The sequence below is a fragment of the Talpa europaea genome (assembly GCF_964194135.1).
Source record: "Talpa europaea genome assembly, chromosome: 4".
NCBI lineage: Eukaryota > Metazoa > Chordata > Mammalia > Eulipotyphla > Talpidae > Talpa > Talpa europaea.
The window spans coordinates 104,742,105-104,754,788 of record NC_140070.1 but is presented as its reverse complement, the minus strand read 5'-3'; the positions used below and the strand labels follow the sequence as shown (position 1 = coordinate 104,754,788).

Here is a 12,684-nt window from a genome sequence, read left to right as displayed (position 1 = left end):
CATCATAGACTGTAAGCTCTGAGATAGCTCTGTCCAAGAGAAATCTAGTGCAAGTCTTTTGGGCTCAGAGAGAACGTTACATCTCCTGAGAAGTCCTCCCATATCATTTTAGGCCGCTGTGCTCCCATCAGCTTCTGCAGAATTATTTTGGTCAGCCATCAGGCAGAATCTTGAAGCATCCTTTTTCTTTTTGCCTTTAGCATCTATTTCCTCCTCCTTTCTTTTTTCTATCATTTTTTTTTCAGTTCAAATTTGTGTATAATAGTTCTGTTGCACTATAAGACCCTTGGGGCCATGGAAATATCTTAAAGATCTTAAAATTATCTATGGTCGCTAATCAGATATTTACTACATGATACTCAAATACCTGGAGGTTGATAAAAAAAAAAGCTGAATTTAATTTCCTTTATGATTAAGAGCTAAGGAAATCATTTGAATGTGACAGTTGGCAAAAGTCACAGAGACTATGTATTCATTAAAGCTAATAATAATCTAACACTTATCTAGAAATTCTAAGTGATTGACATATGGCAATCCATCTAAGCCTTACAAAAATCCATGACTAGATTTCATGTTTATCTTCATTTTCCAGATGAGGAAACTGAGGCAAAGCTTTATGTAACTTGCACAAGGTTAGCAAGTAGCAAAGTTCAGATTCAAACTCTCCCTGGATCTAAAGCCTCAGCTCTTAATCATCTCCAGAACAGCCACAAACTATAATTACACTCTGAATATCAGTCATAGCCTAAGAATCAAAGGCGCTAATTTATTATACTTTCAGCTAGAGTATTTCCTTATATAAAAAGAATTAAGTTAATTCAGAAAATGTAAACAGAAGTAAACAACAGAAGAGACATGAAATTCCTTGTCCCAGAGGATGTAGCTCATAAACCCTCTCAAAACAAAAAGAAAGAGTATAACATTCCCTTCAAAGGGTATGAAACTGGGGTGTAACTACCAGCAAATGACGCTTGTAATTCTGGATATTCTTTCACTGTGGAACTCAAAATTTCTAGGGATTTAGCCTAAGGAAGTAATTATGGGTATGTGCCAAGTCTTAACTATCAGAATGGTCATTATAATAGCAAAGATTAGAAACAACCTAAAATAGGGAGAGTGAAAGTACAAACAAACCAACATTACACATGAGAAAATGTGCATTTAGTGATCTGCTGGTAATCTAGCTCCCTGAATAAAAAAAAAAAGCCTTGATTTGCGGTGTCTGATGACTTCCCCAGTATAAATACTCCCACGAAGGCTGATCTTAAGCTACCAGTGGCTCTCAAAATCCTACCATTGTCAACATCCTAAATATTTAACAGTCCCTCTGTGCACTGAAGTGAATGCATACACAAAATACATGATAGAAGTTGTTCAATACCTTATGTGAAAAAAAAATTATAATACTACTATAGTGGGAAGAAATACACACATGAAAAAAAAGATCAAAATGAGATTTTTAAAATGTTAACATGATTACCTCTAAATAATGGAATCTTGCTTTCATTTATCTATATTTTCAAATGCTTTCCCAATGTTTATGCAGGATTTTGCTAGGTAGAAGAATTTAATCAAGACTGTCTTTCCCAGTTTCAATAATTAAAAACCTATCTCCAGAGGTATGTCTCAAGAAAAGAAAAAGAAAAAGAAAAACCCCCTCAGCTTGAAAGCAGCTATACAATTAGGAGACTCAAGAGTGAGAAAATTCCTAATACCACATAAGGAAGAAAAGGATGTCACAGAGCATGCTGGTCACAGAGCGTATGACACCCGGGAGGAAGAAGTGAACCATATCTCTCTTGGGGGAAATCATACATCCTGCAGAAAGGAAAGCTGGGATGCAGGGAGTGGAGATCTGTAAACCCCAAGACAAGAATCAGTCTGTCTATATAGTCTGATTCTGGAAAGACCTATTTTTAACAATTAGCTCTTCCTCACTCCCTTCCACCAAAACCTTCGTCACTATATTAAATCAATTCTAACAATTGTCAAGTTCAAGTCTTATCTGCAATGAAGCAATTTGCAGCCACTAAAAAATATCCTGGAAATATATCTATATGGGAATATGTGCAGAAAATTAAGCGAAAGCAAGTTGTAAAACAGCATATAAACTATGAACCCATTTATTTTAAAAGGGAGTAAACACAGGAAAAAAGGATACATTAAGTGGGTTAAGTGGTAGTTATTTATAGGTGGTTAGGATATACTATACAAGTTGTGATTCATGGTCTTTGAGTTTGCCTAATTTTTTTTTTCTATAGTGAGCATAGTTGGCTTTAGGAGTAATAATGAAAACAAAACAAAAGCATAGGAATCTTAAATGGGAAAAAGAATGCCACAGCTTCCCTTACTGGGCCCTGGGGGATGTGTGTAGGTGATTTCTAATTTCTACCTCATCCTGGCAAGTGAAAATGACTGGTGAAGGGGCCTCTGCCACTTCGCCAAACAGTAATTCCTAGGGGAACAGGAAGCCTTCTGTATAGGGTACTTGTGCTGGAGCTGGGGAGCGAGGAGGAAGATGGGTGGGAGGGCAGATAGAAGAAAAAGAACAAACCAAAAATGAGAAAAAGGAGGAACCTAAGAGGAAACATGCCTTTCCCTCTAAGTCAGCAGCACTGAGTCAGTGGTTCTCACCTTGGGTGTGCACCGGAACCACCTGAAGGGCTTGTCAAACACTGACTCTGGGTCCCATCCCAGAGTTTCTGAGTCATGGGGCTGAGAATCAGCATTTCTAACATGTTCCTCAGGGACCACACTGAGAGTTTATGCTTTAAGTAGAGAGTATAAAGAAGGAGGCAGCACACAGGTGTAGACAGAGATCCCAAAACTGTGCGGAAGGGGCACGTTTGTAGTCCTTCTAAAAATGGGACTGGTTCCCCTTTGGATTGGAAAAGGCAACACATCCATCTCTTGGAGAACAATAAGGAGACTCTAATGGTGGAAGGGCAGAAACTGGGAATGCCCTGAAAGCATTCTTATACATAGGTGCTAACAGGTGCCGTAAGAGAACAAACGTGTGCCTATAACTGATCCTGCCCCAGGGAAGAGCAGATACCTGAGAACAGAAATGTTTTACAAGGTACTGTTTCAACCTGTGGCAGAAGGGGTTTCCTTCCCTTCCCATTGACAATTTCCTCACTGTGGTCACTAAGAAGGCAAGAATGTGGAGCAACCTGTTCTGTAACTCTGATCTTAGCTCCTTTACCTTGCTAAAGTCCACCTGGCCGGCTTCTAGTTGCCTTGCATATGTAACCAGAGCTCCCCTCCTTCCAGGAAGGACAACACAGAAAGCTCTGCCAGACTTCAAAGATGCTCTCCATTCATCACTGAGTAGACTAAGCAGGGGAGTCAATTGCCTACTGTCCCACATTTACACGAAACACGGAAGACACTGGCCAAGGCTAAGAGAAATGTCAGCAACTTGGGGCTACTGCAGGCAGCAGGTTATGACTTTTATCTAGGCAAAAACAGCCTGGGGCCTCCCTCATGGTGCAAGGGGGTAAGCATAGCACTATGAAGCTGTCCATAGCCTCTGCAGCATGAGTTCGATCCCTGGCAGCCAGGGTGCTACCCACATGGTGCAGCAAGAAAGACCTCTCCTGTCCTGCCCTCTGCTCCCCTCAGCTGTGTATTTCAGTCAGTCTGCCTGTTCTGTTTCCCACTCTGTCTCTGGTGATCCTCTCACTGCCCCCACTCCCATCTCTGGCCCCTACCCCAATTCTTGTATGCATAAGTAAATAAATCTTAAAAAAAAAAAAAAAAGGCCTGAAAAAGAACCAGTAAAGCTTTGTGCATAAAGGATGTTGAATAATGCTGTCCGAAGGTAACAGAAATTATCTCTCTTTAGATGGTTAGTCCAAGCAAGGGGCAGGCAAGAAGTGATGCATTTTAATATAATGTAAGTTCTCAGGATTCAAACTTCAAACTGGGGTAGCTATGCTCCAATTCTTGCACCTTATGTTTCTCCTCAAAGAAGAAAAACTCAGGATGCTTAAGGTTCTAATATCAACATTACTGTGCATTTTCAAATTGGTTTTATTTATTTATTTATTTTAATGTTTAATATATTTTATTTTGTATAATTCTTACATCATCATTTTTCGTTTTTGAGAATGGCACATATTAAAAAAACTAGCAACAACAAATGTTGGCGAGGATGTGGTGAAAAAGGAACTCTCCTGCACTGCTGGTGGGAGTGCAAACTGGTCCAACCACTATGGAAAGCTGTATGGAGATTCCTCAGTCTGCTTAATATAGAGTTTCCACATGATCCAGCAATTCCACTCCTAGGTATTTACCCAAAGGACACAGAAACATTAATTCAAAAGGGCATCTGCACCCCTATGTTTATAGAAGCACTGTTTACAATAGCTAAGCTATAGAAATAACCCAAATGCCCAAAAATAGATGACTGGACAAATTGGTTTAATTAAAAAAAAAAAGGAAATCCCCAGCATGCATCTAGATCACAAGCTTTCTTCCCTCATAGTGAATTATGTCAGCCTTGAGGAACGGCTGACAATGGTTTGAGCCAGTCCGACTGACATGGCAAAGGAACTTAGATTTACAATAGGTAGAGCCACACACTTTTGGTTGGGAGTTTCCAGAGCATGGGGGGTCTTTGTCAAGTGTTACAATTACAGTTCTTATCAGTAGCTAAACTTTCAAAAGCATGCTGTATGCCCTGTGCTTTGTTGCATCCTATAAGTATATTAAATAATCCTTATAACAGCCCAAAGGGGTCAGCGCTACTCTGATCTCCATCCATTCTTCTCCAGGTGAGCAGTCAGCATGTAAACACTTGTGAAATGAATGAAAAACACTGTGTGTTACATAAAATCCAGAGTTGTTCAAGATAGAACGATAGGAATGCATTTCATTGATTCATTTCTACCTGAAAGGATATGCTTCAAGAAGAGAGACAAGAAAGCAAGGGAGAAATTCTGAATTAAATTGAGCCAGAGAGAAAACAGGAGCAGACTTTCCTAAGAACGGGGTGCACAAGCTGCTCTGGAGAGGCAGAAACATGGCAGTCTGCTCTTTCTAGGGTCCTCCTTCAGGACAAGCCTGGGGTTTGGTTGGAAGAAGAGGGCAGACTATGTAGCCACTCACTCATCGAAAGAGGAGCAATACTTCAAAAGGGAATATTTTTAAGGCGTAAGAGAATAGCATCAAGATTCTCAAGAGGAATATCCCAAAATAGAACACCAGCAACAGTCCTCTGCAGTGAGGTATGCGCACAACACTGTCTGTACTCTGAATGGAGTCCCTGATGGTCATTCCTTGTTGTTTTTACTTTTAAATGATTTTGCATAACAATATAAAGACTGAGTTTTTAATCTTTTCATCCAAAGTTGGGACTTAACCAACCTGGAGCCCTGGGACTGTTATAGGACAGGGAGAGGGGCAGCACAAACCCCGCAAACCTGCCTATTCTATATAGGGTTCTGCCATCCGCCGCATCAACACAAAACATATGACACTTTAATGGGAAGGAACTTTAATAAAAACTAGGAAACAATACAGATAAGGCAAAGAGTCTAGTTTCTAAATGAAGCACCCAAAGTTACCCGTCCCCTCGTGGGTAAAAGTCCATCCAAATGGGATTGGCCCAGAACAAGGCCCCAAAGCCTGCCACAAGTCTAAAACATCTTCCAGTGGGGACCCACAGCAAAGGGTCAGAAACAACCAGACAAGCCCGGAAGGAAAGGAGCAAAATCAACATCAAGATAAAAGCTGCCATTGTCACCTCTCCACGGGTCTCACCCACATCTGTGTCACCCAGTCCACAACCAAAAGACAAGCTCAGTTTCTTCACATGTCTCTAGGCTCCAGGCGCCTCCTCCAGGTCTCCTGGCTCCATCCTGCTTCCTTCCTCAGTCTCTTCTCCAGCTTCTCCTCTTCCTGCTCAGCTCCACCCTCCCTTGGGTGGGGCAGGGAACCTCCCCCTTTCCTGGGGACCACCCTGTTACAGGACCACTGGGGTGACTTGCCTACAGCTTTACTAGTACTTGCTGGACTCACAGCTGGAGGGGCACTTGGTTTCAGTTTCCAATCTCTACCTCACTCACCAAATGCACACACCTCCATTTCTACTAGGCTAAACACTAACACAGACTAGTGGCCGGATGGTAGCCTAGTAGAAATGGGAGAGTATGGCACTGAGCGGCACTCAGTGCTGTTATCAAGGCAATAGATATTCTTGTTATTATTCACCAGTCAGAGAATCAAGTATGGGAAGAAGAGCAAAGGCTTTAGGATGGGAACAGTATTTATGTGTGGTAATTCCATTTAGGTTAGGGTATATCCCTGGGAGGCAGAGATCATTAAAAAGATCTATTAGTGTTACAGGACAGGGAGAGGGGCAGCCCAAACCCCGCAAACCTGCCTATTCTATATAGGGTTCTGCCATCCACCGCATCAACACAAAACATATGAGACTTTAATGGGAAGGAACTTTAATAAAACTAGGAAACAATATAGGAAAGGCAAAGAATCTAGTTTCTAAATGAAGCACCCAAAGTTACCCGTCCCCTCGTGGGTAAAAGTCCATCCATATGGGATCAGCCCAGAGCAAGGCCCCAAAGCCTGCCACAAGTCTAAAGCATCTTCCAGTGGGGACCCACAGAAAAGGGTCAGAAACAACCAGACAAGCCCGGAAGGAAAAGAGCAAAATCAACATCAAGATAAAAGCTGCCATTGTCCCCTCCCCTCGGGTCTCTCACCCACATCTGTGTCACCCAGTCCACGACCAAAAGACAAGCGCAGTTTCTTCACGTGTCTCTAGGCTCCATGCACCTCCTCCAGGTCTCCTTCAGGCTCCATCCTGCTTCCTTCCTTAGTCTCCTCTGCAGCTTCTTCTCTCCCTGCTTAGCTCCACCCTCCCTTGGGTGGGGCAGGGAACCTGGAAACTCCCCCTTTCCTGGGGACCACCCTGTTAAAATTCCCCCTTTTAATTTTTATTCCACCATATCTATGGTGGCACAGATCTCAGGATGTAGTGTTAGGAGACAGTCTTTTTTTAGGGTTACAATGTGTGTAAGAGAAGCAACAATTAGTCAGTAGCATTGTCCATGAATGTCCAGTATGACAGTTTTCCATTACTGGAAAATAGTCCATTATCCAAACCAAAAGAAAAAAAAATCTGGAGCATTAGTCAAAACAAGACAGCAAATATATCAAAATTGTTAGGGGAAAAAGGATGTCCTAAAGCTAATTCCATACAGGCTTTGTGGACTCCACCCCCACCCCAGGCCAAAGCCATCTAGACACTGGGAACTACAAATCCCATCACCACCAAAGGGAAGGTGGCTGGAACCTGAGGGAGGAGTCCACAAAGCCTGTATGGAATTGGCTTTAGGACATCCTTTTTCGCCTAACATTAGCAAAACATATATGCTAAATAGTATGTTTATGTTTGTAGGGTAAGGAAAAATGTCAGGCTTTTCTGCCCTCCCGCCATCAGGATAGATGAGGGAACCCCGTGATCCTGAATGCATGCCTGATGGCGGGCACCTGAAGTGGGTACACCTGCGCTAAGACTGTGCTTTTAAGGGCGGCGTCACGGGGACACCAGTAGAAGCCGAGAAGCAGAGACAACGCCAGAGAGCCCAGATAGAGTGAGGGTTTGCTGGGAGCTGGGACGACCGCCAGCCTCCTGGCCCTCCAGCACCCCTGCCTGCCATATGCCTGATAAACCCCAATAAAAACCTGCAAAACCACTGAGGATTCTGACTCCTCCTTTACCCAGTCTGCTGGATCCTAGAAAAACCTGCTCCGTGTCCATTCCTGACCCTACAATGTTCCTCAGGGTAAAGGCACTTCCTGGAGTAGTATGTATATGTATATTACGATGAATTAAGTAAACAATAGTGAATATCACAAGGGTTCCTCATTGAGGTTACCAACACCTTTCTAAGGGAACTTGGTGTCATGGACTCACTCATTAAATTCAGTTTATAAAATGAGCTGTATCAGTTTACAAGCCAAAGAAGAGACATTCACTTGGAGTCAGAGGTTTCTGCTAAGCGATTCTGGGAAAAGGTATGGAAACAAAGAAATTATAGAAAAGGTTGAGTGGGGATGCCCTGTGAGCTCTCAAAACCCTTACCCAAACCCCCTGATGTCAGCGTCAAGTTGGAACTCAACCTGCCCAGGTGGTGACAGAGCCATAGGAATGTGACCCCAGCACCTCTCCCCCGCTGTCCTCCAGCTGGTTCAGGCTTCTTTTTACCTGTGAGATACTCAGACTCCTGAATCGGGCATGTGTCCCATTGAAATGGGAAGACACAATGGCACAGGACCTGGATACGGCAATAAGCAAGTATAAAGAAAACCTATGCACACTGTGGGAAACAGAGGATAGCAATCAGGAAAGGTTTCCAAGAAGGGAATGTTGTCCACATACCCAAAGTTAATTACAAGTTGACTAGAAAATTAAAGGTTCTAAAACTGGCTTCTGCCTAGCAAGGTCAGAAAGGTCTCTAGGCTCCATGATCCAAGAAGTCATAAATTCCAGTCTGTAACCCCTAACTTAGTTACCCCCAAATGATGTGAAACCCTGTTTGTCAATTTGAAACAGGTTGCCTTTTAAATTTCGAGGTAATTAAGGAAGAATGCAGAGCTGACCCACATCTTCAGCCTTAAAATCTAAGTTGCCAAAGCAATTCTGAAACTCCCCACAGAGTGTGATATCAATGATTAATCACCCTCCAGACACACACATGCCATTATTTCACATTTGGCTATTTTTCACTTCCCAAAAGGCAGTGATAAATGTTTTTACTGTCTTTCCCCTTCTCACCTGATCGCTATTTCCATCTTAAGCTTGAATTTTAGTTTTTCTGCCCTTTAACACCAATTTCAAGGTAGGGAAGAAAGATCATCTTTCTTCAAACTCCTTTTCCCTACCCAAACTTACTAGAAATAAAAACTGGAAGAGAAAAACATGTTGCAGCCTTCCTCACTTTTCTGAATCAAAAGACAAGCTCAACGAACTTCATCCCTCTTTTTTCTAAAATAAGATATTGAAAGGCCACACAGGTCCTGTCACTAATCCTTGATTCTTACCCAGCTGTAACAATTACAACTGCTTAGGATTCACCAGAGAAAGTCTAGGATGCCTCACTTAGCTTTGAAGAAAAAATAACCAGACATGTCACTTCCTCTTGCTTTTTCCTTTTGTCTTTTTCCACAGACTACAGAAGGAGGTGACCGAAGCCAGTGTAGGTCCCTTGACATGGGAACCATAGTAGTAGATTCCCACCCTTTAGCCTTAGAATCCAGCTACTGGAGCATTACCAGAGTTAGTTCTTGCTGGAGATAGAGACCAATTAACCAGCTGCCTTTATTTAAAAGAAGAAACAGGGGGCCTCTCTGGTGCACAGGGGTTAAAGACAGTGCTATCGCCAGCTACTGCAGCTGGCCAGAAAGCAACCCACATGGCACGGCAGACCCCTCCTGACTCACCCGTTGCTCCCCTCAGCAGTGTATTTCAGTCGATCTGCCTGTTCTGCGTCCCACTCCGTCTCTGGTGAATCCTCTCACACACACCCCTACCTCTGGCTTACACCCCAGTTCTTGTATGCATAAATAAATAAATCTTCAAAAAAATTAAAAGAAAAATTAAAAGAGTTAGGTCTGTAATAACAGAAACTGGTTTGACTGAATAGGGAGGCAAATCACCCCCAGTGAGCTGCCCTCTATTCCAATCTGCCTCTCACACTGTTCCCTAAGCCCTGGTGTTCCAACTGGGAAGTTTCTTCCCTTAAAGTTTTGGGGCTCTGGCCCATGTATTTAGGCTCAGTATAAGACTCCAAGATACCTCATTTAGCTATTGGAGGCAAAGAATCTTATGGCAGGGAATCCAGAAGTTTAAACAGGAATGGAATTAAAAATCACCGTTGTTTCAGGCACAAGGAATATCTTTTTGCCAGATTTTTTTTTAAAGATTTTTTTTTATACAAGAACTGGGGTACAGGCCAGATGCATGGGAGGGTGAGAGGATTCACCAGAGACAGAGCGGGAACAGAACAGGCAGAATGACTGAAATACACTGCTGAGGGGAGCAGCAGGCGCGGCAGGAGAGGTCTGCTGCACCATGTGGGACCCTCACCAGCAGGCGGGGATCAAACCCACGCTGCAGAGGCTGCGGACAGCTTCACAGTGCTGCGCTCAATTGCATGCGCCACTAGGGAGGCCCCTTTTTGCCAGATTTTTAAATTCTATCTATGGCCAGGGGGCCTTTCCCCACAGTCTTTTAGTGCTGGTTTCTTTCTGTTTCTCCCTGAATGCCTTATCTTCCTCTTCCATCTCCTTGGCCTGCTTCAGGGGCTTGTTCTTGCCACCTTCACAGCCAGATATGGCACCTGCCACCCCTTAGCCCAGACCCTGCCTGACCTTATCTTTTTAATCTGCTTCCAAACAGGTAACTATAGGCTGGGTGGAGACTTAGATTAGATCTCTCCTTTCTGTTTGAGCCAAACTGAGGAGTCCCACAGGCAGTGCCCCAACATCTCAGACACTATTTCCCTGCCTAGTGTGATCAGTTTTCTGAAGGGTGGCTAATTCACCTCCACCATCATCTTCCTCATTGGAGCCCCAGTTTTCCCTCTTCACATGTTATCTAGGAAAGAGTAAGGAGTAAAGCAGAAGGTGACAAGGCACCCATATTTGTTTTGCCTTCCTTTCCCCTTTGAGCTGTCTTCTGCTCCCCTCAATTTTCATTGGAGAGTCCATAGTTTCTTCCAGCTTGGGCTCCTGCAAGTCCCACTCTCTCACGCCCCCTCTCCAAGCCACAGAGCCTACAGCCCTGGCTTTCCCAGTCCCACAGGCAGAGGGGCCCAGGAGGGGCCCAGCAGGAGCTCCAAACAACTCTCACCCCCTCCTAGATGCTGGAACAGAGAGAAGCGCCAGGGCAATTCACAAACAAAGCAAAAGCCCAGAGACCCCAGGAGAATTACTCTGTAGGGAAGCTGGGACAGCCACACATCTGGACTCAAGGCGGCAGCTGCCTGGACTTTAGATAAGCACCACCCTAGTCCCTGCATTCTGCTTTTTGACAGGAAATGGACGCTGAAGAAATCTTGCTTGAAAACCCTTCACAATGAAAGGGGCACAGGCTTCAGAGTAAACCCACCCCCTCAGATTCCCTTTCCTATTTTGTCTCCTTTTTAATAAATCCCCCCTTCTTTCAATTCCCAGTTCTCACTGTTCTAATCTATGCTTGGATTTTTGTGAGGGCCCCTCGTTCCCTAAGAGTCTACCATCTGAGTGCTGACTTTCAGAGCTAGAGCACACATAGTTCCACGCTGTTCTAATCAAATGCAGAGACTGAGAGACTCTACTGCTAAGTTTGTAACCTTTAATGTCTTGGGAAACGTCCTTCAGGTTTACTTCGTTTTCGTAGCCCTCCATCTGCTAAGATGGAGAATTTGTCAGGAACTTGCCGTGCATGAGAGGCATAAATGACGGTGAAGGGTTATTTAGAAAAAACGTAATCATCAGGCACTCAGAAAAGTTCCATCAGGACTTGGTGGGACAAGGATGGAGTGAGAAAATGGGGGTGGAGGATAGAAGCCGGACAGGTGGAACAGAAAAAAGGGCGAGTGTCAAGGGAGAGGTTTTAGTCTCACTTCTAGCCGCAGACAAACAGACTCTCTCTTCCCCCACCCTCCAAGTCTGAGTGTTAAAGTGGAAGGAACTGCCTTAGGAATATCTACTAGCTCTGCCTAGGAAGGTCCTGATTTCTTTTCCAGGAGAGGCTACACAATTGATAATCTTCCTCTGTGATACTTCTCACCATTTTTGTTTTGCAGGCTGATTTTGGGAAAATTAATTGCTTCCTGCAAGTATCCTCAACAACATTAAAATTAGCAGAATAATTAAATACAGCCCTAATTGGGTACATAGAGAGTTCTTGGTTAATTAATGAACCAAGCTCTGGCCCAGAGCTGCAAACCCAGAGCTGGCCTGCGAACGCCCAGGAAGAGAAAAGCCGGCTCCAGTCCCAAAAGAAAATTGGCACTTGGCAAAAATAGTTGCTGGTGTAGAGACAAGTGTCAAATGCACTCCTGTAGCGCAGAGTCATTTGTTAATCCTGCAGCTGAGATCTTTATGTAAATGAGAGCAGGGGAGCACGAGTCTGCCGCTATAGGGACACACAGAGCAAGAGAGCCCTCTCCCCACCCCCCTGCATCCGCACCCCACCCCCTACAGCCTGGCGCCAGAGAGCCAAAGTCACTGATAACTGAGTTTCCAACTGCAGCTTCCACACAAGCTAGAATGTCCCCGAGAAGAGCGCCCGCGGACTGCCAGGGAAACTGTGAAAGGAATGCAGTTTAGAGCAATCTCTCGTCCCTTTGTTACCCGCCTCCTCTCCCCTCACCCCACTCGTTTCTCCCCCCACCCCACCCCAGCTCTGTCCCACCCACCCCTCCGTCCTACTCTTTAGTCCCCAGTCTCGGGTAAAAGAAGGCGCAAAGCCGACAGTCACTCACCACTGCATGGGAAGCAACAGCAGCACTTAGCAAAGAGCCACCCCAAAGAGGGACATCGGGTGTAAGCCCGGTTACTGCCCTTCATGCTGCTGCTTGGTCCCAGCGTTCCCTCATGGCCCAGGGCGCCAGCAGCCGGCAGGGGTGCAGCGGGCAAGAAACTTCGGCGCCGCGGCCAGGGAGCCAGCTC

At 44.4% G+C, this 12,684-nt stretch overlaps 1 protein-coding gene across 12 annotated transcripts in view; it reads right to left on the bottom strand.

Annotated features, from left to right (window-relative positions):
• KALRN (kalirin RhoGEF kinase) overlaps positions 1-12,684 on the bottom strand; it is a gene marked incomplete at both ends in the record, with an annotated part of 649,897 nt that overhangs the window by 97,971 nt on the left and 539,242 nt on the right. For 7 of the 12 annotated variants that reach the window (XM_084231948.1, XM_084231949.1, XM_084231951.1 and 4 more), the window contains one exon: positions 12,498-12,582. The exons of the other annotated variants lie outside the window; for them this stretch is intronic. In XM_084231948.1, the coding sequence (XP_084088074.1) occupies positions 12,498-12,582 (85 nt within the window). Of the gene's footprint in view, positions 1-12,497; positions 12,583-12,684 lie in introns of those variants that run through there. 12 annotated transcript variants of the gene reach the window in all.